The 27,148-nt window shown below is 52.2% G+C and overlaps 2 protein-coding genes across 5 annotated transcripts in view; one reads left to right on the top strand and one right to left on the bottom strand.

Moving 5' to 3' along the window:
• The first annotated feature begins 3,229 nt into the window (after positions 1–3,229).
• On the top strand, positions 3,230–13,719 carry PRR7 (proline rich 7, synaptic). Of its 2 annotated transcripts, XM_084839432.1 has the most exons (4): positions 3,230–3,485; positions 11,108–11,542; positions 11,667–12,125; positions 12,970–13,717. In XM_084839432.1, the coding sequence occupies exons 3-4, from the start codon at positions 11,780–11,782 to the stop codon at positions 13,356–13,358; spliced, it is 735 nt and encodes a 244-aa protein (XP_084695558.1). In that variant the 5' UTR covers positions 3,230–3,485; positions 11,108–11,542; positions 11,667–11,779; the 3' UTR covers positions 13,359–13,717. The 2 variants fall into 2 exon arrangements, with proteins under 2 accessions (XP_084695558.1, XP_084695557.1); XM_084839431.1 differs by having other exon boundaries at positions 11,108–12,125; positions 12,970–13,719.
• An 872-nt stretch (positions 13,720–14,591) lies between these two features.
• The window catches only part of DBN1 (drebrin 1), a 38,032-nt gene continuing 25,475 nt past the window's right edge, over positions 14,592–27,148 (bottom strand). Inside the window, exons 6-15 of one of the 3 annotated variants that reach the window (XM_084839426.1) lie at positions 26,327–26,404; positions 26,011–26,162; positions 23,397–23,460; positions 23,083–23,142; positions 22,433–22,544; positions 19,277–19,417; positions 17,509–17,643; positions 16,594–17,342; positions 15,757–15,859; positions 14,592–15,572 (exon numbers count right to left, since the gene is read on the bottom strand). In XM_084839426.1, the coding sequence (XP_084695552.1) occupies positions 15,502–15,572; positions 15,757–15,859; positions 16,594–17,342; positions 17,509–17,643; positions 19,277–19,417; positions 22,433–22,544; positions 23,083–23,142; positions 23,397–23,460; positions 26,011–26,162; positions 26,327–26,404 (1,665 nt within the window). In that variant the 3' untranslated portion in view covers positions 14,592–15,501. The remainder of the gene's footprint in view (positions 15,573–15,756; positions 15,860–16,593; positions 17,343–17,508; positions 17,644–19,276; positions 19,418–22,432; positions 22,545–23,082; positions 23,143–23,396; positions 23,461–26,010; positions 26,163–26,326; positions 26,405–27,148) is intronic. The other 2 variants (XM_084839424.1, XM_084839425.1) reach the window with 2 other exon arrangements.

The raw sequence follows: 27,148 nt of genomic DNA, 5'->3' as shown, positions 1-27,148 counted from the left end.
ATGCAGTCAATGCTTCTCTTATTCATATGTTTTGGAAATGCCCAATAGTTGCCTCCTTTAGGCAGGAAGTTATTATATGGATAAATTTTGTTTTGGAAAGCTCTTTTATATTTACTGATGTAAACGCTCTCTTACATTAATTACCTGTTTTTGGGAACATGACACATCGTCAGCGTAAATGGATCTTTCATGCCCTTGTGGTTGCTAAAAAACCGTTATTATGATACTGGAAAGATAAAAGCTCACCACCTATAATGCAGTGGATTGACGACTTAACAACACTAGCAACATTTGAAAGAGTGGTGTATAGGCGTAACTTGCAAATGGTCTTATATTTGGATATCTGCTCTGCTTTTACTGAAGTTTATATGTAACCTGTTTTTTCCTCTTTTTCTTCTTAGAATATGTTGTAATATTTGAAACTGAGGAATTTTAGAATATGTTGTTATATTTTTATTTTGGGTTTTTAATGTTTTTGTTTGTTTTGTTTGGTTAAAATTCACAATAAAAATTGATTAAAAAAAATTAAAAAATGAGGGCATCAGAGGCAAACGCCACTTTGTTCCTGTAGTCATGAGGGTGCTATGACTTAAGTGAGCTTAAAATGCAAAAGTGCACATGCTCTAAGTACTGGTTTTTTAATAGCAGGTTTGTCAAACATGTTAACATATATGGAATGTGGAAGCAATTGTCAAGCATAGAATGGCAGTTATAGAGGGAAAGAGAAGTGTTAGTTGCGTGCTTCACAACTGTAGTACACCAGGCTGTCTAAAGGGCCCCCCAAAAGACAATTAACTCCAGTGTCTAAAATAATCCAGCTGCCCCACTGTGCCTACCCAAATCCCCATGCTTTTGCTTTGCCCTCACCCCCTTGGTGAAGTGGACAAGGTTATCTGTCCACTTAAATTTCCCTGACGGGGCTCCTCATGGCACCACTTCCCAAGGCTCTGCCAGGCAGGCACGACACTTTTCATTAACTACTACTGAGTGGCGGCTTCGTGTGTTTCTCCTGGCTCTGTCACCATGACAACAGCGCAGAGAGGCCTGCAGGCTGCATTATTGCTGCCATTGTCGTTCCAACTGTCGTTTCCCTCACACACACACACACACACACACACACAACTTGCTTCTCTTTCTTCAGACAAGAATGGCAACTATCAGCTCTGCAGAGAGCACATGGCTGAGGGGAGGCGACATGCTGCTCTGCCTGCAGGGTCTTCATTACACAGTACACCCCACATCTCCTCTGAAAGCATAGGGCTAGGCAGCCCCTTGAGGCACGACTGTGGGCTATATGTGGTAGAGGGGCCGCAGCTCAGCAGTAGAGCATCTGCTTTGCAAGCAGAAAGTCCCAGATTCAATCCCTGGCATCTTCAGGTAGGGCAGGAAAAACTCCTGCCTGAAACCCTGGAGAGCCATCGCTGCCAGTCAGTGTGGATAAGACTGGATTAGATGGACCAAGGGTCTGACTTGGTTCACAGGACGAATGTTCACAGGGTGAAGTGTTTAGGCCCGGGCAGGTAGGCACTAACATAATATTGGTGCTTGTTCCTCCGGGCTGGCATCATAAATGAAACAACACACAGGTGGTGGTGCATTGCCCTTCGCAAGCAGCTCCAATCAAAGCTCTTTATCTCTTTTCAACCTCAGTTCTTGCTGGTGTACTACTGGTTAAAGGCCATTCAGACTCTGCCACATGTGGGGTGTTGGGGTGAAAAGAGTCAGTCGCGAGTTTTGTTTGGAAAGGCCCCTCTGAAGGGTTTGAAAGGCCAAGCTCTGCCACCTCAAGTCCCATTGCTTCAGCCATCACTCCTTCCGCACAGACCCTTTGCATTTGCAACTGGGGCGGGGACCGATAAAGGGGGAGCAGATTTGGCACTGGGGCTTTCAGTTGCTGATTGCTATTTTACACCATTTTAAGGAGAGTGACACATCATGGGATGAGCTCTTTGGTGCGTTCTCTGGCAGGTATCTGCATTGGTTATTGTAAAGGCAGAGGGGCAAGGCCTCCCTCAATGAAGAACGTGCAAGCAGAGCCTGCAACAAACTGTTGTAGTGTGGGTGCTCCTGTTCAGGGCTTCAGCCAGCCATGCTCTTTTCTGAGATGCTTCATTCTCTTCCTCCTTCCCCCTTGGTTTTCTCGCCCCCTCCCCCAGCCGTTCTGGGGCTACTGAGCTTGCTCATTCCTCATTGATCTGTTTGAGTCGGGGTTCTGTTTTGGGTTTTGCCCATGTAGGTTTCCCAACCCTAAAGCTATCAGGGGGAACCTGGGGTTCTGCCGAGCCTGCTGATATCTCCCTCTTGTGTGTAGATGGTGCTGTTTTGCCTACATAAGGATCCACACTGGGATAATTAAATTTGCTATCAGTAGAGGATCTTTCTATCTGAACGCCTCTAGAATCCGGACGCTGAGATTAGCAGATTATCCGCAGAAGAACAGCAGAAATTCTGCAGTCTGCATCCCCTCACCCCTCACACACCGCTGAACCGGCACGTGCAGTTTTTGGCGATCTGGGTCTCTCCCCCGGCCCAAGCCTTTTCTGCATTCTTGAGGCTTTACTCTCTTCTATTCCCCAAGGCAGAATCTAGGAATAGATCTCCTCTTGCGTCTGTGTGGAGGGTGGCGGAGGTGGGAGGAAGGCGGCTATGTATGAATCAAGGCCTCCGTTCTGGGGACTATTCTTGGCTCGAAAAGCGCGGAAGGAGAGATCACGGATTCCGCGGTGAGGGATGGGAGCACAAGGCCTCCCGGGCTCTTCTGCAGGACTCTTCCGGATTGGCGCCCCCTTCCTCGGGTTGCCCTGACGCGCCCGCGTCCCGGCCCGGCCCGGCCCGTGGCCGCATCCGTGCCGGAGCGGGAGCGAGAGGCCCGGCCGGATCGGAAAAGGCCGGCAGGGAGCCCGGCAGAGAGAGCCCGGCAGGAAATTCCAAGCAGGAGCGCAAAGGAGCCCCCGGGCCGAGATCTGCGCCAGCCAGCCTCCCCGTGCCGTGGCGGTGGTGGTGCCACCTCCGCCAGCGGGGCCATCCGGGCCCGCCGCCCCCCCCCCCTCCCCCGGCAGCGGGGTTTATCCGAGGAAGGCCCCACGAGGCTGCCAGCGCCCCGACGCAGGCAGGCAGGGAGCGGCTGGCGAGTGCCGCCGCCGCCGCCGGAGGGAGGGAGGCGAGGAGGGAGGAGCCGGAGGGCGGGGCCGCCCGGCGGAGGGCTTGCTAGGCAGGGGCTGGGGAGAGCGAGACGCGCGAGCGCTCGCGGCGGAGAAGACAAAGGGAGCCCCGGCACCGCCCGCGTGGAGGCTGCGGCGGGCAATGGGCAAGGCGGGAACGAGCGAGCACGCCGGGCACCGCCGCGCTCCCTGATCGCGGGCAGGCCGAGCGCCCCCAGGCTGCACGGCGCCCCCGCGCCGGAACGAAGGCTGGGGGATGGCTCTGCCGCCTCCCGGAGATGGGGCTCCCGCGGGCGACCCCTGATCTCAGCGCTGGAAGTGACGGTGAGGAGGAGGAGGAGGAGGACGACCCCCGCTCCGGCCCGGTCCGACCAGGGCGAGGCGGCGACCTGCCAGGGCTCCACGCTCAGGCGCCTGGCCCCCCGCTCTCTTCTTCTTCTTCCCCCGCCCTCCCCTCCGCCGGCGGAAGGAAGGGAAGCCACCCGGCCTGCCCTCTCCACGTGCAGCTGCCCCGCAGGGTGCCAGCCGTAGGACGGATCTCCCCCTCGTCCCCGCGCCCCGAGCGAGGCGACAGGAAGGCCATGTGGGACCGGAGCTTCGTTGCCGCCTCCTGTTGCTTGGCCACCCGGGGACTTGGCAGAGCCGGGGAACGTGGCAGGGTTTCTCGTGGCTGGCAATGGACTTGCTCGGAGGCGACTGGCAGTATGGGGGAGGAACTAAGTAACGGGGGGGGGGGTGCAGGAGAGAGGCGGAAAAAAACCTCGCGCGCTCTCGCCTGCCAGTGTGAACGCGCGCTCATCTTCGGCTTGGGTAGCGGGCGTGCGTGTGCGTGTGCGTGTGTTGGTTCCCGTGCGAACGCCACCTCTCCGCGCCGCAAGCCCGGCGGATGCATTGAGTCCAGGACCGGCGTATGGTCTGTTGGCTGTGTTTTGGGCGGGGGGGTACGGTCGGGGGTTGGGGGGAGGCTGCCCCAGTGGAAACACCATTCTGAGAGCTGGGCACGAGCTCTGACCATCACGGGAACCTCGTTAGTGATTGCAGGAATGAAAGAGGAAAGGGAGATGGACCCTCCATAGGCCCAGCTAGCTCCTCAGATAGATGCAGTAACAAGGGCAGGAGCAGGAGGTTGGGGCGGATGTGGCTTCTGGAAAAACGAACCGGAGACATTCCCCTTTCTAAATGCCTAGGGATGAGGGTAGTACTGCCAAAACTCAGATGGGAGATCAGGCCTGGTCTGGTCCTCTGCAGCCTTCCCCAACCAGGGCCCGTCCAGATGTGTTGGGCTACAACTCTCGGCATCCCACAGCCAGCCATGCTGCCCAGGGATGCTGAGAGTTGTAGTCCAGCACATCTGGAGGGCAACAGCGTGGGGGGAGGCTGTTGTTCCCTGTGTCTTCTTTTTGTGTACCTGCCTATGCAAAGCCAGACATCTGTCATTCCTCTTGGTGCCGTGCAGCAGCTAAAAGGGTGCCAGCATTTAAACTCACCCTCCAAGGCTTAATTTGTGCCAGGGCTCAGCCCCGGGATTTGCTTTGAAGACCAGAACTGGAAACTGGAATATGGAAAGCAATCCTATACAAAAGCCCCACTATGCATAGAGTACCTGTAACCTGCACAGACTGCTCCCACCCTGCAAAATTAGAATTAAGGGGCAGGACTTTTAGGCATGGCTTTTAGGCAGGACTGAACCATGGCTCCTTTCTCTTTACAAATTGTGTGCCCCTGCCTTCTACTCCCAGATGACTCTTTGGACTGAGTGGCTGTGGATCACCTTCAGGGGTGGGGTGGAGACACTCTGCACATGCTCAGGTGGTTTCTTTGGCTTTATGTGCATCAGGGCTGGCCTTTGGCTTAAGTTAAGCCTTGATGGGGTGTGTGTTGGTGGTGGCTAGGTAAGAACATTTCTTTGTGCTGACTGCTTTGCCTTGGATTTGAGATGTATCAGCTGCTCTCTGTAGTCTGTCAAATAATATTGAGGGCTTGAGAGTTTCCCATTCTCCCCCTGCCCCCCGCCCCCCGCAGCCTGGGATATATCTAACCTACTTGCCTCTGCACAAGGGCCATTGATGTTATATGCATGGATGAGCAATGCAGATGTGTGAAGAGAAGCCTCAGAGAACTGGGGGCAGGGGTTGCGCATAGACAGCTGCAGAAAGGCAGCCTGCAATAACCAGTGCTGGTCTGAACGGGTTAACTGTAAAGGCAGCACATCTCCAGAAGCCAACGTGTGGTCTGGACATAAGTCAGAAGCTGAGCTGGGCAGCATATGACCACCACGGTGGGAATGACACCAGAGAGGGGAAGACATTCAGTGACAGAACCACCAGAGGTTCCAGCTGCAGGTCAGCGGTCCCTGTTCTGGACGGATTGAGGGGGCTGCTGTCTCTAACCACTGGTGCGTTCCACGGAGGCTGTGAAGGTGGACTAGTCCTCTGATATAATGCTACTAACTCCCCCTCTCCTCCAAGAGCCAACCCAACACGCCAATCATTCTGTTCTGCCTCCCCTAAATGCAAGCTGTAGGCTAGGCCAGCTTCATGCTGAGGAGGAGGGCCTTGCCGAGTGGCTGCTAAGTCTTTACTTTGACATTTATTGTCGTGATCTGGTGTGCTGGAACCTGCACTGCCCGGTACAGGCAACACTGTTCCCTTTTAATTTAGGGGGAGGGAAAGCATTGTATTCTCAGTCCCTGTTGGAACACGCGCACGCGCGCTCTCTCTCTCCCTCCCTCTCTCTCTCTCCCTCTCTCTTGCAAAAGCACTGCAATTGGTGATGTACGCAAAACCCTCATAACACACTGCTTTAAATATATTCATCCCCATCTTAATTATTACGAGCTTTAAAGAGATATTCAAAAGATATTATATCTAAAGATGAGTTAGGTTTAGAAGAGCCGTCTTGGCCTTCTCTGCTGCAAGGCATCATTTTGGTATCTGCACAAATTTAGAAAAAATATTTCAGTAGATTGTTAAGGCAGCTGTCGTGAAGAGTATTGTTGACACCTCATAGCAGCCTCCCCCAATCTGCTACCCTCCAGATGTTTTGGACTTCAACCCCCACCAAACCCAGCCAGCATGGCCAATGGTCAGGAATGCTGGGAGTTGTAGTTAAAAACATCTGGAGGGCACCAGGTTGGGGAAGGATGCTGCACAAAGCAAAGCTTTGCACCAGGCCACTAGGATCACTGGATCAGACTGGAAGCCCATCAGGTCCAGCATCCTACTTCCCACAATGGCCACCCGATGCCCACATGAAGGCCTTGAAGGCAATCGCCCTCTCCTGCTGTTGCCTCCTAGGAGCTGGTATTCAGAGGCATATCACTCCCTGGTTTACTACCATCTATACCTGGAGCTCTTGGCTCTCTAGGTGGGCATAGAGTTAATCCTGTTCTGGTCTCTGATAGTTGGGGCTGTACTGTTCCCCTGTACAGCAGGATATTCAGGCAGATCTAAGCAGCTCTGTGACCTCTTGTTTCTGGCCAGCATCCAGCAATCTCCCAGAATCAAGGTTGTTCCAGGTAGAGGTGTTGTCCTTGTCTCAGGGTTCTCTGCACTCTGCATTTAGAAAGTGACTGCAATTCTATCCTATTTCTGAAATAGTCCTGACCAGGGCTGTAATCTGCACTAACCTTTTTAAAAAGTCAAGGGATATTATTATTATTATTATTATTATTATTATTATTATTATTATTATTAAGGTAACTTGAATTCAGTGACCAGGAAAGATGAGTTTTGTGACCTGTATGTTGACTATGCAAATCAAAGCAGGCACCTGGGTGGGCAGGTGAGGTGGCCTGTCTCACATGACATATTTTAAGGTACCATTAAAAGACAACACATTGTCAGTGGTTTAGGTCCTTACTATTTCTTTTGGATGTATGTGTGTGTATGAATATGAATCCTTGGCTAATCTTGCACAGTTCTTTTTCTTACAGCCTGTGTGGAGAGGCAGAGAGCTATGCAGGGCACTGCAACCCTTCTCCCTGGCAAGTGGATGTCCTGCTCGGCTCCCACTTTGGCTTTTGAAAGTTCACATATGTATCTGATCATTACACCTTTCCTCCAAGGAACTCAGGCCAGAGTACCTGGCTCTCCCCATCCCCTTTTGAACCGCACAACAACCTTGTGAGGTAGGTTAGGCTGAGAAATAGTAACTGGCCCATGATCATCCAGCAAGCTTCATGGCTGAGTGGGTATTTGAACCCAGGTCTCCCTGGTCCTAGTCTGATATTCTAAACACTGCACCTACACTGGCTCTTCCAAGAAGTTGCTCACATGCTTGCAAGCCTTCCTTCACAGCTTTAAGGGCTAGAAACATGCGTATATGTGTGTGTGTTTTACATTGAGTTTCCCAGGATGCTGGATTCTGTGCCCATTAACAAATCCCATCCTTGTACAATGTGCCAGTTAGATAATGGCAGTTTGATGTTGACTCCCACACTGAACATTTTTTGGACTTCATTGGAAGAAGGTACTTTTTTAATGGGCAGATTTTGGAAATAGTAAAAGAAAATATTTCGTGGTGTCTTGGGCATCTGTAAATGGCCTCCCGTTCCTGGCATATTGGCAGCAGCAAAGGTGTTCTTCCTGAGCTTTCTGTAGCTCAGTGATACTTTCTTGATGGAACTACCAACTAGATGAGTGGGTTCAAAGAATATAAGCAGGACTGACCTGCTCACTTGGGTCTGCTTCACTTCATACCTAGTTGTTCTTCTTTTTCTCTTCTAGTTTGTGATCACCACTTCTGCATCTGTCTGTTTCATAATAGGACTTTTGTTGTTGGATAGTATATCAATATTGAAATGAAACAAATAAATAGGTTTTTTGTTCGTTTTTTAATTTAAGACACAGGAAATAATTGTTCATGTTAGCCCTGGTTGAGCCTCAGATGGAGTACTCTGAGCCATTGTACTGTAAGAAGGATAAGCAGAAAGGATTCAGAGGAGAGCCACAAAGGTGGCAAAAAGGTCCATTCAAACATAACACTATATTATAGGGCTATAGAGGAGAAGACGTAAAGCAACAGTAAACTGTTTCAAGTCCAGGAAACCTTGGACATTTGAGGAATTTGCTGTGGATTGTGGTGTATCTTCTAACTGTGTGCTGATCGGCTCTTGTCGGTGTTGATTCGCCCCTCCTTATGAGGTATAGCAGATAGGCAGAAGGTAAACAGAGGTCCACTAGTAGACCAGTGGCCAGATTCTAGTAGATCACCCAGTGCTTGCTGGGATCCTTTTAAGGAATGCCGGGGCATGCGGACCATGTTCTGATCCAATAAGGCACGTCTTACATTCTTAAGGAAAAGAGCACTTTCAGGATCACAGATTACATATACCTCCATTATTAAGAGATCCTGACTGCGCACTCTTGCTTTGTGAATTTGCCTCCACATTGGTGGACCACAGTGATTCTAGTAAACATGAAGTAGGTCTGCACAAGTCTGAAGCCAGATTTAGTGGCTGGTTTGGGCTCCGATGATCAGGAGGCGGTTGCTTAGCCTCAGTAGTAATAAAGGATGGCAGGGAGGAATATTTCCCTTTAGGTGTGTATGGCTGATCTCTTAATGCTTTGAGATAGTGGGGAATACTGGTAGCCGTGCTTGAAGGGACAGCAGAAGCTGAATGTTTTTTGCAATATGTCTCTGAATAGCAGCTGCTGGGGAACATGAGTGGGGGTGGGGCGGGGGGTACTATTGTGCTCGTGTCCTGCCTGTGGCCATCCCAAGAGGCCCCTGGTTGGCCACTGTGGGAACAGAATGCTGGACTAGATAGGACTTTGGTGTGATCTAGCACAGCTCTTCCTATGGAGGCTCATCAGCCAGAGGAGACAGGCCCGGCTGTGTTTTGCAGAGGTCGTAGCTAGTTATTCCTGGGTTGGATGAAGATTTGGTCATATTTAATGTAGACCTGTTGAAATCAATGGAACTTCAGTTAGCCATGGCTAACTTAAGCCCCATTGATTTCAATGGGTCTACTCCGAGTATGATTAAATCTGAATCCAACCCCGAGTTCAGAGCAGGGGCAAGAACTTGCAGCCCAAGGGCCTCATGAGGACCACAAACTAGTTTCAAGCAGACTTTGGGCCACTTTGCCTCTGGCTCTGCCTCCCCTGCTGTAATGCACATGGTAAGCCTTGCATCCATATCTCCTCCCACTTTTGTCTCTGGCATTGCCTACCATTGGCTCTGGCCCCACCCACCACAGGAAAAGGGTGTCCCACTCCTGAGTTTTTCAGAAGGGTTAATCCTAACAGTTTCTGTTAAATTTTGACTGTCATAAGCTATGCTATCAGAAGCCATGATGTGAACAGAGCTCACCGAGATGTCTTTTCCCCAGATCTTTTCCCAGTTAAGAGTCCCTACAGTTGCGCTGTCTAGGGTGTGCTGATAACCCATGCATTGGTAATGTTACGGTGAGAGAGCAACTTGCAGCTGCAAGAAGAATAGTTGTTGTGTGTACTACTCAAGAGGCTAGACCTTTGGGGTTTTAAAACTAGCAGAAGCTCAGTGACAGTACTGTGCCATGTTTGCGTTCACAGACACCCTGTGGCTGCCCTTTGCAGTATATGCGTTGGAGGAACTCTCCATTGGGAGTGCCTGAAAGTGTGACTTGAGAAGCTGTCCTTTACTGAAATATCCTGAAAATAATGTGCATGGTGTCCTAGCTATTGGCAGACATCAGAAGAACTGATAATAAGGAAGAGGATGTGAGGCAGCTGAGAGAGGGGCTTTTCCCTGCAAGTGTCAAAGTCCACTTCAGCACAGGGCATTACGATTCCACGCTCACTTGCTCCCAAGCTACACTGCAAATAACTCTATGATAAAAGGGACATTGGTGTCCATTACCCTATTCAGGGTGAGGGAATGCAAAAAACGAACCAAACGCATCTTGGCAACTTTGATCTGCTACGCCATGTGGCAAGCAGGCTCTTGAGGGGTGAAGCTGTGAGATGTGTGGGCAGGCGGCTTCTGTGGTGGTTGCTGCAGAGCAGATGAGTGCACCTGGGCTGCCATCGGGAGGAAATGTCAGGCAACGCTTGGGCGCTTGAGCATTGCCATTCTCTTGGCCTCTCCGGCTGCAGGATTGAATGTTTTGTGCTTTGCGGCTTTCTGAAGCCCCTGCTCTTCCCTGCCAGAGTAGTTGCACGTCAGGGGTTTTGGCTTGCTGGCGCTCTCACTGGCGCTTGTCATTTCTGTGGAAATAGCTAGAGCAGCTTACCCGAACCCATGCTGGCCAGAGCTAATGAGTGGTAGCCCAAAACGTATGGGGTTAGGGGAAAGGCCCAGCTCACGGAAAGCCTCTCCACCCCTCCCCACAACACCACAGCTCAATCCATCCAACAGGGGCTCCTGACTGTGTGGTTTTCTTCAAGGGGCTGCCATGGGAAGGAAGTCCACGTCCGCCAGCACCGTTGATCCAACATCAATCTGGATCCAACCCCTGGAGGGCAGCAGGTTGGGGAAGGCTGAGCTAGGGCAATGGGGCCCTTGGACGGCCATCTGCTGGCCTGGTCCTTTGTGCACAGTGTGTGGCATGTGTGTGAGCACATGTAACTGGGTGTGTGGGCAGCACTGTGGCTACATGAATTGGATGCCTGTAGCTATGCCCACGTGGTGGGTGCTGGCTTAGATTGCTGAAGTAACGAGGTTGCTTTGCCGGGGGGTTGTGTGTATGTGTGTGTGTCTGCCTAAACGTTCTGTGCCTAATTGAGCAAGAAGCTCCCCCCTCTCCTTTGTACCTGCTTGAAAATCCAGCCCATGGGAGGCTCACATGTCTTGGGGGGAAGGAGTGTGTTTCGATCCAGGGTATGACGTTGCTGCCCTCCTTGGACTTTCGGTGGCACTTTGCTCAGGTTAGCTGAGGAAGAGGTTGGAGAACACAGGGCATGTTCTGCAAATTAAAACTTGTTATGTCGACCCTCCTACACTCATTGTCATTCTGTTTGCAGAGCAAGAGTTCCTGTCAGCATTGCCGCCGGCCCCCGAAAGCCCTGACCTAGCAATGGGAAGAAGTTGGGCTGGGTGCTGGTGTTACTGGTCCTGTCACCCCAAGTATCCAAGAACTCAGGAGCTCCAGGAAGAAAGTACAGGCCGTGCCCGTGAACTTCTCCAACACTCTCCTTTCCTCCATTGGGCTCCTTTAGGGGCCAGAACTCCCCCATCTCCGTGAAAGGCCCAAGTTTGTCCCTGCATCCAGTCAACCATTTCCATGGCAACGGCTGCGGAGAGCATGCAGGAGGCTGTGTGACTAGAGGGAGCCGAACCTCCGCAGCACGCGGGTCTTGGCTCACCATTCCACCGCCCCTTGACTGAAGTAGTGCCAGTGGTGGCCTGTGGATAGTCGTGTGGCTACAAGAGGTACCTGTGCCACATTTGGGGGAAAGGTGAGACACTACGTGCAAGGAGAGCGGAGGGGAGGCTTGCGTGATCCCTTCAACATGACTGGGCAGCCAGAGAAGTGGAGACAAATTCACCTACAGAAGTCAGCCTGTTCCTGTCTCTTTGCAGAAGAGGTCTGAGCGGGAGAGTCCCCCCACTCAGCTGGAACTGAAGAAGACCCTCGGTTTCAGCACGTGTCGAGAGAAAGCTCTAGGGCCCTTCCCCAGTCCCCCGGAGTGAAGATGGTGATGTCCCACGGCACCTACACCTTCCTCACCTGCTTTGCTGGATTCTGGCTGATCTGGGGGCTCATTGTGCTGCTATGCTGCTTCTGCAGCTACCTGCGGCGGCGCATGAAGCGGCGGCAGGAGGAGCGGCTGCGGGAGCAGCACCTGCGCACGCTGGAGATGGAGCCCCTGCACTATGAGGGCTATGGAGGCCCAGCCTTTGGTGGCCCTGCCTATGGGGGCCCTGCCTACGGGGGTGGCTACATCAGAAGCCCACCAGGCATTGCTGTGCCCCACCGCCTCCGCCTCGAGCCCCACCGCCCTCACCTTCCACCCCCAAGGCCTTGGAGCTGCAGGCATGGTAAGAGCCAAGAGAGGGCTTGAGAGGCCCGGTGGATAACTGAACCAGTCCTCGCTAAAGGGGGCTTCTCTGGATGGACGGATTTCTGTGGATGGCCTGAAATCGCCCATTGCCGCATTCGGCCAGCTGACACGGTGGTTCTTCCGTGTTCCGTCTAGTTCCAGTTCCTTAAGCAGGGAGAAAGGAGTGGCCCTTAAACTGTTTAAGGGATTAGATCAGTGCTCACACCTGATGTCGGGCAGTGTGTCAGGGTGTGTCTTTAAAGAGGAGGTGGGGTTGGAAGTCCCATTCCAGCAACATGTAACCATTGTCCCACCAGCCTTTGATCCTGTTTGCTTGCCTGCTAAACGTGGCTCTGCGTGTGTAGTCAATTCTTGGGCCACAACAACAGAGCTCATGGGGACCTTCCTCCAAACCGGGGCGGGGGGATGGACGAGAAGTGGCCCTTCAGATGCTGTTGGACTGCAACTCCCATCATCCCTCACCATCAGCTAGGCTGGCTAGGGCTGATGGGACTTGCAATCCAGCACCATCTGGAGGGCCACACAGTGCTCACCACTGCTCCAAGCCTTGCTGGGGAAGGGCTAGCTTCTGTCTCATAGCATTAGTGCAGCCTTCCCCAACCTGGTGCCCTCCATACGTTTTGGACTACAACTCCCAGCATTCCTCACCATCGGCCATGCTAATTGGGCCAATGGTAAGGGAGTTGAAGTCCAAAACATCTGGAGGGCATCACATTGGGAAAAGCTGCACTTAGGCCCCCCAAGGATGGGTATGGTGGGAACCTCACTCCATGCGTAACCCTGTTCCCTATGCTCAACAGCTGTGATCACTTTGCTTGCAGAGCCGGATCCATCCAAGCCCCCATGCTACGAGGAAGCAGTGCTGATGGCTGAGCCCCCGCCACCTTACAGCGAAGTCCTGACAGACACACGGGGCTTATACCGCAAGATCAACACCCCCTTCCTGAGCCACGAGCAGCCAGAGAAGCAGGAACAGCCCCCCAGCTATAAGCCCCTCTTCCTGGATCGGGGATATGGCTCAGCCCTTCACCTGCCAAGCTCAACCAGCCGGGGCCCCACCTGCACCAACCTCTACTTGGAGTCGGAGCATGCGCAACGCCTCTTCCCGAGCTGGACAGACTCAGAACTCAGCACCAGAGACAGCTATGAGCCAGGGCCCTGGCAGCTGCCTGTCTCAGTGCCTTTGTTGGGCAGGACTACGGCAGTTTAGTAGGCTGTGCCGCAACCAGTGTGGGACGGTGGTTGCTGCACAGAAGCTGGATACTGGCAGCCTATTCCCCTTGCCTGCGGGAGCCACTGGCCCCCTAGTCCGAGCCTTCCAGCCATGCCTGGGCCACAGGCTTTCACAGTGCAAAGATCCCAGTTGCTATTGACCTCTTCTAGGCCACGGTGAGATTGGGGCTGGTCTCCCCATCTCACCCACTTCCCTTTTTCTGGGCCCACTCCAGGCTCTGTTGGTGCTGACTGCAAGGGGGGGCCTCTGGCTTGGCCTGAACTTTGTTTCCTATATTTTGTTTGTTACATTTTGAGAATAATAAAGTTTGTGGAACCTGATTTATTACAAACCTGGTACTGGGTGGTTGAGTCCATGGATGAGAAGTGTGGGTGAGTTTTGCTTTTAAAGAAGGGCCAGGAAACCTCAGGACCAAATCCAGCCCTCTTGGGGTCCCAAAAGGGGTCTCCAGAGTTCCCCAGATGGCCACACCCCCTTTCCCACCAACCACTGGTTTCCTGGCTTTTGCACTTCTCCCCCCCCCCCGCCCCCGGCCATTTGAAAATGTTGAAATGCCTCTTCCAAGGCTTAGTTACTGACAGTAAGAACTTTAAGCTACAATATGCTGGCATTTTGTTTTGTATTTTTGGCTTCCCAGCATTGCCTTTGGCCCCAACCACCACTGGAATGAGGCTTCTGAGAGCTTCTCTGAAATTTAATTTGGCCCTTGGGCTGAAAGAGGTTCCCAGTCCTCTTTTAAAAAGTGCCACATCTATGGTGGTAGGAAGTGAAGCAACCCCATTCCTAAATAATGCCATCCCACAGATGATGGCTTGAGTTCCCTACTGGATAGACAGCATGTTCCAGGAATGCATTTCTTTGTTACCAGCTCCACCTAGTGGTGCTTTTCCATCTCAAGTTATGACTTCTGGGTCACACGACTGACTGCATACTGATGCTCAACAGCTATAACTCTGTTCCCTTCTCCACTTGTTCGATGAACTCTGCAATCTAAAAAAAAAGTCTAGCTTTCATATTCTCCCCCTCCCTCCTCAAAGTAAATTTCTAACCTTGTATAGTTGCAGAGTAAAGGGAGTTACCAAAAAAAAAGTAACAAGAGGCAGGCAGGACTTGTCTTCAGTGGTTTTCTGTGGAATCTATCGCACACACCTAGTAGCCTTGTGCTCCTTCACTAATCTCCCCTTTAAAATACAATTAAAAAGGCACCTTCTGCTGCAAAGCCACCTGCCCTGCTTGGAATCAATTTATTTATTAACATACATAAGCACATTGCTGTTACAGAATTTGTGCTTTCCAAAAAAAACAATTACTGTACGTGAGAGAAAGGAAACCAAGCATGGGATGGAAGAGGAAAGAAGGAAGGGAAAAGAGAGGGGGGAGCCCAGCCAGAGTTTCCCTTTGTCCCAGGCTCTCAGGGCAAGTAAGGCCTAAGGAGAAGGGTCTCGAATGGACTTGCTCTCAAACACAGGGCCATGGAGCTGAACTGTGGTGGGAAAAAAGTTCCTTGCTGCTAACTCCTCCTGGAGACCAGAGCTGGACAGAGCTCTTGTTGCTTCCCTGGGGATAGGGTATGTTCGGGACCACGTGGAGGAGGTGAGGGACGGGGAACCAGAGCCTTGCCCACACGGGGCCATTTTATTGCCATATTTTATTTTAAATTCGTGCAAAATACTCAAAGCTCTGGGTAGAGTCTGAGAGGAGGAAAGGCCCCTTCCCATCCATCCCCCAAGAGCAGCACACGCAGGAGATCAACCCAGATGGCATAAAAGGCATTGGGGGGAGGGGGAGAATCAGAAAAAACTCAATGGGCAGAGGCAACAGGAAAGGGGTCTGCAGGGAAGCTACCAACAAAGAGGGGACCAGGCAGATTTACACGTTTCCTATTTGACAACATTAGAAAAAGAGAGAGAGAGAGAAAGTAAAGAGCGCGCGCTTGGAAAAAATTACCCCGGAGTACCATGGAGTATATCCTATCTGGCTGGGGCACAATTTGAGGCCTTGGACCGCAGGGCTACAATACGGAGCAAGCAGGCACCAGGCCCTCACTGCGGCTGCTCCAGGCCTGCCCACGCTGGGCTTGTTGGGTGCAGGATACCGGAGTCGGACTGGGGAGCCAGCCTTAAACGCTGCCCCCAAAGCTCTCCTCCTCTTCTGGCACTGGGTCAGCATCCCAACAGGTGATATCGATCTCTGCGGGTGAAACCAAACGCGTTAGCGGGGGCGGGGGGGATTGGCCTGGGCCAGCCCTTTGAAAGAGGAAGTCGCCAAAGCTTCCGCAGAGGAGCCCAAGTGCAGCCTCTTTGGCAGCAGGGGAAAGAAGGAGGTCATGGGTAGTTCCTCTCCTGCCACCCACCAATCCCTGACCCTTCCTCACCTGGGGGCTTATTGTAGAACACTGGAGGAGGAGCTTTAGCAGAGGGTTCTTCTGATTGGTTGAAGTCTTCATCTTGCGACTGGCTGAAATACCCCTCACTGGTCTGGAAGAGAAAACCAAGCCATTGCATGTTGTGCTGTGCTTTGGAAGACCCTCACACCCTTTAGCTCTCCACTAATGAATTCGGAGTAATGTTCGCCTCTGGTTTTGTATTCCCAGTCATTGACATCTGTGGAGTATACTGCTCAAGCCCCCCATAAGCATGCACTGAAAACCGGAGGATGGAGGTGGTGGAGCACACGCTTGGCATGCAGAAGGTCTCAGGTTCGATCCCCAGAATCTCCAGGTAGGGCTGGAAAAACTCCTGCCTGGAACCCTGGAGAGCTGCTGCCAGTCAGCATTGGAAACACTGGGGTAGATAGACCAGTGAACTGACTTGGTATAAGGCAGCTTCCTATGTTCACCTTCACTGTATAAAAGGATGGTAACAACGTGTTTCAGGGTGACTAATCCACATTCTCGAAAGCATGCACATTTTTGTGACCTTTGAGCTGGTCTAATAAAGGCACTACACTAATAAAGGTTTGGGAATGAATCCACACGAGTGGATTAGAGTTTGTTTACCTTCCTGCAGAAATAAATACAGTTCACTCATTTATTTTTGCAGGAAAAGAGCTGTTGCTGCTCCCGGGGCAGGGTCAGATGTCCTTTGTGAGCATGTGCACTGGCAAGCCATGGCACAGCAGTGGGGCAACTTGGGCCCACGTCTGCTTTCGAAGGCAGGGCTGGGAGCTCTGGCAAACTTATAATGGCGTTGGCTGGAGTGACCTTGCCCACCTGCGTGCTTTCCTTTTGGGCTGTCTCCCCATTGGTGAGCAGCTGGGGCTCCTGGTGCAGCCCAGAGGCTTCCTGCAGAGCGTGCTGATAGCTGAGCGTCATCTGATGTAGCCCCTCGATCGCAATGATGCTGGCCGGCTCTTCGTCCTGTTCAGCGTCGCAGAAGGTGGCCGGAGGCTCAGGCAGGTCGTTGAAGTTCAGCAGGTTGTCTTCAGGGAGGCCTGCAGAGGATGGGGGCTCCGGTGCCCCTGGCGGGACGTCGACCTCAACCAGCATGGGGGCAGGCACAGGAGGCCCATCATGAAGGTCCCACGGGGCAGGAGTGGGGGGCCCACCCCCTTGCTGGAGCTCCCAGGCCTCAGGAGGGGTGGGTTCCACAGCAGTGCTGTCGTTCTGCCACAGGTCGAGGATGTTCCCTGATGGGGGAGCGGGTGGCTGGGAAAAGCCAAAGGCCTCCCCCAGGTCCAGGGCACCTTCACTCTGCGTGGGCAGCGGGGCTGCTGGGAAGAGAGGCTCTTCTTTAGGAGGCGGGGCTTCTGGGAAGAGAGGCTCCGCCTCTTTGGACTCTGGGAACACCAGGTCTTCAGTGGGGCCAGTCCCGCCTGGCTGCGGCTCTGTCCAGCCAGCTCCCTGCCAGGCCAATGCTCCGGGGGGCTCTTCCGTCTTCTCAATGAGCTGCTCCACACTGGGGGGAGCCCAGCTCATAGCAGATGCCACTGCCGTCTCCTCACTGCTTGGGCTGGAGGAGTCTGCGATAGGGAGGAAGCGGGAGGAGGCATCTGGTGAGCGGATACAGGCAAGGGGATCAACGGCTTGAGGCACCTGGATGGTGCAGGGAAGAGGCAGCCATTTGCAATGCCCAGCCAAACCATCTGGGGGCACAGGGTTTGGGGTGGGGAGGGGAGCAGCACCTACCTTTTAATGCACACTGCTGCGTTACCTCATCCAGGGCACGCTCAATCTGCTCACCGACAGGCGTTGAGTCTGTACTGGAGTCGCAGGGACTACTGGCGGAGGCTGATACCTTTCTGTGTGTTTCCGTCTGGCTGCCTGTGAATGAGCCACACAGGCACTCAAGAGGGAGCTGACAAGCCTAAGTGCCACAGCCCACAGAGCCATGCGGCCTGCCAACTGGGTACACAAAAGACGTGGCAGCCTCACTGGGAAACAAAACATCCAGACACATTTCCCGGCCTACCGGGCCATCAAAATAAGCCCACCGTCCTTAAACCACCCCACTCTACCCTAATCCCCACAAATTTGTGGGGCACCACAAAGGCCACTTCCCTTTGCCTTCAATGACAAATATGCTGGAAACAGAAGCAGTGAACTCCCTGCCTCTTCTGCTGCAGGGGGAGGCCTAGCCCTGGTATTGTATACTGGGACCCACAACTGAAGAGAGGGGAAACGCAAGACTGCCATTGTTCTCTCAAATTGTGCTTTAAACCAGCTGTTGAACTGAGGGTCTGAGGGCCAAATCCGGCCTGCCTGGGGTTCCAATCCAGCCCTCCAGGGTTCCTCAGATGGCCATGCCTCCTTCCTCTGCTCCCCCGCTCCTGACTGCCTATCCTTTCGGGGTTTCCCGGCTTTTGCATGTCTCCCCCCCATTCTAAAAGGCTGAAGTGCCTCTCCTAAGGCTGAGTTACTGGCAGGAAGAGCTTTACGCTACAATAAGCTGGCTGTTTTGGCCTCACTCCTTTTGCTGTGCCCACCACTGAAATGCGGCCCCAAGACCTTCTCTGAAATGGAATCCTGCCCTTGGGCTGAAAGAGATTCAACCTGAACCCTCCTTCAAATGATAGGATGCATCCACCTCTGCTCCTTTTACTACCCTTGGAAGCACAGTCCACAGCAAACATCAGGATAAGAGGGACAAGTTGCCAGTCATCTCTGCCCCAGACTGATGTACTCCATCACATACCTAGCCTGCCCAGTACTTCCATCCTACGCCCCACCCCAAACCACCATAGTCCAGTTCAGGGATGTCTCCCCCACTCTGACGACTGCTGTGCATGCACGGCCCAGCACAGACAAGGCCCCAGCAGCCTGGTGGAGGTGTATGTAGCTCCTCTTTTCTTTGCATGGATTCAGGCTCCCCGCCCACATTTTCTAATCTGAGGCAAAAGATCCTCCCCTCAGCAGATGCAGCCAGCCTAACTGGGCCTTATATTGGAGGCTCCATCCCACTGTGGCATCCGTACACTGGCCTGTGAACCAATGCATGGATTTAGGGTCCAGTTGCTGATGCAGAGATGTTCCTGTAGCAGCCCCCACCCCCCGCCCAGATTTCTTTTTGAATAGGGGCGGGGATGGGGGGTTGATGAGGGGAGAAGCATCCTTATTATATGCAAGCCAGCCCTCCTGAGCGCTGTCGCTGTGCGGCTGCATTGTGCGAGACCCCTGCTCTTCCCAGCTCCTTTGGGGCTCTGCTCTGAATGCATGAAGCCAAGCCAGTCTGCAACGTACACAAAAGAGCCGCCAGCCCTGAGTCTTCCTCAGTGCAGCCTGTGGGGCCAGTTTTGTGGACAGTCATGGGCTCCAGTTCCTCCTTGCAGAGGTGCCTGTGGAGTGAGACTGGATGGGGCATGGGCCAGAAGAAAGGCACAGGGCTGGGGCAAGGCCCCCTAGGCAGCTGCCTCCCCAAACCAACTCCCCAAAGCCCGGCCTGGGCCTCGCTACCTACATGGGAAGAAGGAGGAGAGGTTTGGTGTGCGGTGGCAAGTGATATAGGGGAAGGGAGTCCGTGGAGGGGAGGAGGAGGAAGAGGAGGAGGAAGGCGGCCCACTGTCAGGTGTCTTTATGAAAGGACAGTGCAGACGACCTGCTGAGAGAAAGACAGACAGACGGACGGAGACAGAGAAAGCAGAAGAGAATGGTCAGTCTCCCTTCCAGCTGCCCACTCCATCACCCGCCCCCCTCTCATGCCACTGGGCAATCGGTGCCCACTTTAGGGGCTGGGGAGGCAGGGAAAGTCTGTGAGGGAGGCAAGGCTAGTCCCTGAGAAGGCAAGGATAGGAGGGGGCACTGCTGGTCGTAGTGCAGGGGGGGCTCAGGGAAGCAAAGGCAGGGTCTAGGGCATGGGAGGGCCGGGGTGGAGCAGTGTGCAGGGCCTAGGCAGCATCAGGAAGGCCAAAGAGTGCAGGGCGGTTGAGGGGAAAGAGGAAGCCAGGAGGCAGGAGGCACAGCCGGTGCTGGGGAACGAGTTCATGCCAATGTTTCTACAATAGCTGACCACCTGATCCCCCCAAAGCAGCCAACGCAGACTAAAAATATAGAAGCCCAAACCCAAAGCTATAATGCACAGGGCTCCAGAGAGTAAAGCTCTTGGCTTCTCCCAGGCAGGGTCAGTAGCAGCTGCTAAGTCCGTGGCAGTGAACAGCCTAAGGATGGAGCCCGAATAAGTCACAGCAGTGGTGCAAAGAAATTCCCTAGCATGAAGCAACAGTGTAGTAACTGTGGGTGCCATACGCTGCCTAACCCCCAGTTCTTGCAGAAGGAGCTCCTTGAGGGCCAGGGACATGCTCAGTTCTCCTCGTCCACCCAGGCCTGGTGAACTGTATCAAAACTCTGGGCCTCAGCTCCTGGCCCCACAGGCAGCTCGTATGTCCCATGGCGCAACTAGAATTATTTTGTGTGGGCGGAGTGGAATCTTGGCCACTGCTGCCCCCATCCTTCTCTTCCCATTTGTTTCATATGAAGCCTCCCACAGAGTCACAGGACCATCTGACATGATTCAGACCCAAGCAGGATGTCTGGACTCCTCGCCCTACTGACACAGGGTTGCTCCCGCTGCTCTTTTGCACATGACAATCAGCTCAGCCCCAGCAACCCTGTTCCTCAGACAGCACTGACCAGACTGCTATTCCATCCAAGGCTGGCCATCATTCTCATCCTCATAGCTCCTGCTCCCAAGCTAACAGACCTACCCACATACTGGCATGTAACAGAGAGTGAAAAGAAATGACCACTTGCTGTATGGTCACCATGAGGAAACGTTTCATCTGAGAAGCCAGTCGTTTATAGGATCAACCCACAGGATCCAGGCATCACAAAGCAGGGTATGGCTCCCTACATAGTTAAAGTTCAGAGTGGAACATTCCAATCAATGTCGACATGATCCCACAGTCCTCTGCTTTCAAACTAAATTCTCAAACTGTGTGCACTCCAGCTGGTGGTTATAAGATCTTTGCTAAGAACTAGCGCCTCAGTTTTTTCTTCCTCCCTCCCAATCCCTTTTCCTTTTGTGTCATGCCTTTCAGAGCTTCCCTACATGAGGCTATTAATCCGCTGCATCTACTTTCGGTTTCATCACAGAATTGAGATCTGAGCACTACATGAGGAGCGTTTCCTTTCCTGCTTTTCTGCTACATAACCTCTAGGTGGCGCTGTGGTATAGCACAGTAACATAAATACACAAGAGGAAATTGTGTTTTCTTTTGTTCTCATGATTAAATGCCACATTTTCCCTGCTCAAAAAAAAAAAAAAAACCTCTCAGAAAGTGCTCTTTAGGAACAGAAGCAAAATTGGAGGGTCACAGTGTGATGTAAACAACTGTGAGTAGGGAAGGATGGGCACACAATAAATGCCTCATTTAGAAAAGCCCTTAGAGTATAAGCCTGAGGGCAGAGACTGTCTCATTAATTTTTGTAAGCCTCTCTGGGAGACTTTTTGGTTGAAGAGCAGAGTAAAAATGATTTAAATAAATAAATGTAGCAATTCTTCTCATCCCTAAAGAAAGATGCTTCCCCAGACCCCATCTTTAAAATCAAACTTTATTAATTTGATCCATAGTCCAGGCATCCAACCCTCTTGTAGCAGTAGCAACACCTGATGAGAAAAAACCCCCGTAATGTTCGTTCTGGAGAAAGGTAGGATAATCTTCCCATAGATGTTTCACTCTAAGCCCACTTGTTAGAGACTGGAACAGTTTGCACGACATGACAGCTCACTGTGGGTTATTTAGCCCATGGAGAGGCTGTGGGGGTGCATGCGGCCACCATTTTGCATATCTACCCCCCGCCCAGGGTTGTCATGTCATGCAAAGCTGGCCAGCATGGGTTATGTGAGAGTTAAACAACCCTCACATAACCCTAGAACAAACCATGGTTTAACCCTTGCATAACCCATGCTTGCCAGGTTTGCACAGCATGACAACCTATCTACCCTGATATGCAAAATGGCACCCATGGGCACCATGGCTCATTGTGGGTTAAATAACCCACTATGAGCCACACCGTGTCATGTGAATCAGGTCAACAACTTAGTTTAACCTTGAAGGTAGCGTTTCTATCCTTCACCAAAACCGACAAAACTATTACCATTTTGGTTATTCCACTTCGTAGCGATTTTCAAAATTAAAGCATGCGTGCGCACAAAAACTGTGCAGAATTCTGGGGCTCAGCCACGTCCTGTAGCAGTGTGTTCCAAACGTCTGTTATATGCAATATAAAAGGACACCTTCTTTCATTAGTCAGTCATCTGCCACCTATCAGGTCTCACTGGAGCCTGGCACCTTGCCTTGCAAGGGGGTACAGCAACAGCCAGCCTGTCTTCTCTGCCCCATTCTGCATCTGACTGGCTTTGGGGTCACATTTGCATTTTTTGCTGCCTTATGCAATCCCACGCTGCCCATAGCTTTCTCTGTAGCAGAGGTTTCCAAGCGAATCCAGACATCCCCACTGCCTCACCCCCAGATGTGCACTCACCTACCATCCATCTCAAAATGCCACTTCAATATTGGCCACTGCTCCCCCAAAAGCCTCCCATCTTTCCGTGCTCCCAGTGAAAACAGGCACACCTCCTTCACCTCCTCCGACGCGTGACGGCGGTGCTCCCTACCTGTTCTGTTGAAGGGCGGGGGCGTCTCTGAACTGGCTGAAGCCACTCGCTCTTGCTGCCTGAAGAACTCGCGGGGGTTCTCGGGGCGCTGAGCAATGATGGCAGCCGCCTCCTGCCGGGATGCGAGGGAAGAGGCGAGCGAGAAGGGTCAAGAACGGCCCAGTCACTTGATATGTACAGCCCCCCCATCATAAAAACAGCCTGAACTCCCCCCCCCCAAATTCTCCCCTCCCCCATGCAGCTGCCAGGGCAACAGTGACGAAACATGATACGTGCCACATACATGGGGTGTTCCCCCCCATGCCCCGCCCACCAGCAGCAATGGCACACAGTGACACAAAATAGTGACAGCACCACAAACTGGATCTGGACACAATGAAGATGCAGCCAAGGAAAAGAGACAAACACAGCCGGGGCCCCGCCTTGCTCCCCCTGATCCCCGACCCTGCTTAAGCACAGACTTCTGCTAGCCGTCAACATCACACTCCAGCTTCGCCACAGGACAACAGTCACCAAACTGAAGCCCCCTCCCCCTCTCCCCGCTGAAACTCTGCACACAACGTGACAATCCTCATGCAGCAATGGCCCTGTAGGGTGCATGGTGGTCAGCTGCCTACACAATGCATGCTGTGCCCCGGGGCCGCACTCACCTCCACCTCCGACTCAGACTTTTTGGGCTGCTGCCTGTCTTCGTCGTCCTCCTGCTCCCCCTAGGGAGAGAGGTCAGCGTCAGCCCCAGGGCACCTCAACCACACCGGAAGGCCCTAGTTTGCTTTCCCTGACCTAGCACAAAGCTGGAGCAAGGAAGAGCTCTTGGACAGCAATGCTCTCATCACCCTGGTTGCAGAGTTGGTCCCCAATGTCACCAGCCAGCCTTGGTGCTTAATTCCTACCTCTGCCAACAACCTGGGGGAGCCAGTAGCAAACTGGGCAACCCTCCCCCAGCTCTCAAAACACCACTTACAAAGATGGATTGCTCCTTCAACCGCTGCTTGGCTTCCTCTGCTTCCAGGCTCTGCTGCTTTCGCCTAGCGGGAAGAGAATGAAGAAAGGATGAGATATCCCAACACTGCGCTCACGATGCCTGGGCAGACCTGTGGGTTGGCTTGGCTTCCTAATGTTCAATTTAATATCCCCCCCACCTTAATTTAATATCCTTATCCATTCAGGAACCATGGAGAACAATCCAAACTCTGGCTCCTTTATTCCAAACTTCTGTCCATCTAAAAGTTGCTATTGCATCCTCTCTCAGTTTCCATGATCAGGTCTAAATGCACTATTTTCCCTATTGCTCTTAATTTCTGCACTCTGAATCATTTTCACTGGTCTTCTTTGAGCCCACTCTAAAACATGCTCTGTGCCTATTTTTTTTAATAGGAAGGGAATCCAAACTAAACAACATTCCTGCTACAGGTTAACCAACAAGGAAGAAGAACCAAAGCTCCCGAAGCTTTTGCATGCTTTGTCACATTTCAAATCACATCCAATTTGTGCCTCTCATTTTAAAATAGTTGTTATATCTTATCTTCCTTTCCTGTGTGTGTTACAGTTTGCAAGTCAGTCTATTACATTTCTTACCTTGTTGCTTGCAAACCAATTATATTTGGTTCACCAAGCCTGTTCCAATTTATAATCCTACCATTTGACAATCTGCAGTAATTCCTATTTGCAAATTTAACCAAGATCCACTGTTGTATATAAAAAGGACAGAATATTTATTATTTTAATCTATCCTACCATAGTCCTTCAGATATATACCAGAAAATGAACGACGTATGCATATATATGTCCCATCCAAGCTGGGTTCAGTCTGCCTTTCCATTAAAATTCCACTACTGCCATGCATACAAACAGAAACGTATTTGCTTTAAGTTCGTCACGTAAGAGCCACAGAGTGCAATCCTATGCATACCTACACAGAAGTAAGCCCCACTGAATCCAGTGGGACTTATTCCCTCCTAGGTAAGTATGTCTAGACTGCAGCCACACTAATTTTTTAATAGTTATGAAACAGTGCTGCCAAAGTCCTTTTAATCCTAAGAAATCATAAAATATGGACTGTTGATTACACAAATGGAATTCAAAATGGAATCTTCAGTGGCTACTGGCAGATGGTTCTCCTTGCCCCCAAATAAATATGGAGGAGATGGCAAAGGTCCATCCTTTTTGACATCTCTTCAACCTATTCTGTCAGGACACTTGCCAACAGGGGCTGCCTTGACCACAGAAACCAACCTACCTGCTATCAAAAAAGTATATGTAGTAAACAAAAGCATCACACACACCATCTTTGTAAATCACTCCAACCGCCAATAAAAAGAAGAGCAAACCAGCCAACAGGAAGCCAGTGTGGTGTAATGCAGTGGTTTTCAAACTTACTAGCTTCAGGGAGGGAACCCTTTCCAAATTGACTTGACTGCTCAGGTGCCCCTCCACACCTTCCACAACCCCCAGTATGTTGCAGAGAATCCTGGGTAGTGTTCTAGAGTGCTCACTCATGTATAGTGAATAGAACATTGAACTAGGATTGCGAGGTTCAAATTCCCACTTAGCCAGGAACCTCACTTGGTGACTGTAGGCCAAGACTGTAGGCCAGGTATGTTGGGAGAAGGGGCTCCCTGGAAGAAACATTTATTACCAATGTAATACATATATAAAACAGGGCTATGGCTCACTGGGCAATTAAACTCAAAACAGCATGAGGCCAGACACCCACCACACCAAATAATCACATTAGCAGTGAGTTACCCTCACTAAAATCAGTACGGGTGGCATAACGTTCAGTGGTGATCAGGAGGCACTTAGGGCAGTCCAAACAGGAGGTGGAGCTACTGGGCAGCCAATGAGACAGAACCACATTATCTTCCCATGAGGAAGCATATGAAAGCTTGTATTGCCAGGGAGTAAGGGTGATCTCTTACTGCGGGCAGGGGGAGCGGTGCCCTGCCACCAGAACCCATTCTCTCTCCCTTCCCCCAGGGAAGAGCAAGTCACGTCCTGACTGTGCAGTGCTGGTCTCTAGCCTCCTTTCCTTCCAGCCTCCATTAGTGCTGTCAGCGGCTGGGGTGGGGCGGGGCTGGGCTGAGTGGTGCCTGTGAGCATGACTATATGCTCTCTGATTCCTCCTTTCTCCTTCTGTGGCTAATACCCTCTCAGTTCTCATGAATTACTGAAGCAGCATGCAAAGTGCCTGGGAGGACTGCGCTGCCCGATTTCCAAGTTTGGTCCTGATTGGTTCCCCCAGAAACAATCAAGATGGCACCTCTCCCATAAGGGAAGGGTGAGAAGCTATGGCTGACTCTAGGGGACAGGGAAGTATCTCATCAAGGCAAAAACAAACAAAAAACACCCTGCAGCCCAATCATGAATGGCAAAGGACACAGGACCTCATAATATTCCAAACCTAGTATGTGACACTGTCAGAGAGTAGTGGACAAATATACCCACAGTTGCCGCTGATCTGTGGGATGAAGTCACATCTGTCTAGCCTGGCTTCCCCAAAAATCCCGACGTTGCTTCCTCTGTTCCCTTCACACACACCGCCACCACCACAGCCAGACCCCCAAGCTGCCCCTTGCCTGTGCTCCTCGATCTGCTCCTCGCGCTCTCGGTAGCGCTTCTCACGCTCCTCCTGCTCCTGCCGCTCTTGCTCCATGCGCTCTTGCTCGAAACGCAGCCGCTCATCCAGGGCCTTCTTCCGCTCTTCCTCTTTGCGCAGTTCCTCCTCTTTCTACAGGGGAAGGAAGAGGGACTGCAGATGCCAGCTCCGCTCGTATCATGCCTCCGCACCGCAGGCTGAGCAGGCACGAAAACAAGGAGCGCTGGGGTGGTGTGCCTGTTTGTGTCTGGGCTTGGCCTGTCCAGAGGCAGGGCTCCCTTTCCAAAACCACCTACCTTGGCCTGCTCCCAGAACTGCTCTCGGTTGAGTCGTTTCATCTCCACAGCTGCATCCGTTTTCTGATAGGTGGTGCCCTGGAATTTAGAAATCAAGTGTGTGTGCGTGCGTACGTGTGTGCGCACGAGTGTGCCTGCATTACAAGCAGTGCCGGATCCAGGTTTCTGAGGGCCCTTGGGAAAGACACCCTCGATGGGGCCCCTCCCTTGGTGACTCCACCTTCTCGCCAGCATTGTCACCAGCTGCTATTGCTCCTCAGCCTCTTTCTCACAACTGCTCCCGTGTGCTCGCTGGGCAGGCGGGGAGCACGCAAGCAGTGGCATCTCCTGCCCCTACTTCTCGCCACCACTGTTGTCTGGGCCAGAGCGAAAACACATTGCAATGGCGGAGAGGAAGAGCAAGTCTGGGGGCTCTTGCCAGCGGTCCCCTGTTGGGGCGTGGGCTGTTGGCAGGTGCCCAACCACATCTACCCTTGATGCCATCCCTGATTACGAACAGGAGATGCTTGCAAACTCAGCTGCAAAGGCAGCTGCCAGGTTCTCACTGGAGTGCTCTGGCACGGACATTTTTTCATCGTGTATAATAAAAGCATGGGGGTAACTGGCCAGAAAATCCCCCAGGAACTCTTTAGGAGAGATCGTCACTTCTCCTGGAGGATCTGTAGTTCACATGCGACCCGTGTGGCACCATGTGTATCACCACTCCTTTGTAACACCACCAGCGTCGCTCCTAGATGTGAACGGTGTTCACCCAGGGGCAGCTGTTTGTTCCCAGGGGCTCTGTTTGTTCCCCAGCCAAGGAAGGTGCGCTTGGGCTGCGGA

The sequence above is a fragment of the Heloderma suspectum genome, chromosome 2 (genome assembly GCF_057233095.1).
Source record: "Heloderma suspectum isolate Gila_16-S chromosome 2, 16-S_ref, whole genome shotgun sequence".
NCBI lineage: Eukaryota > Metazoa > Chordata > Lepidosauria > Squamata > Helodermatidae > Heloderma > Heloderma suspectum.
Note: the sequence above shows the minus strand (reverse complement) of the source record. Positions and strands in the feature narration are given on the sequence as shown.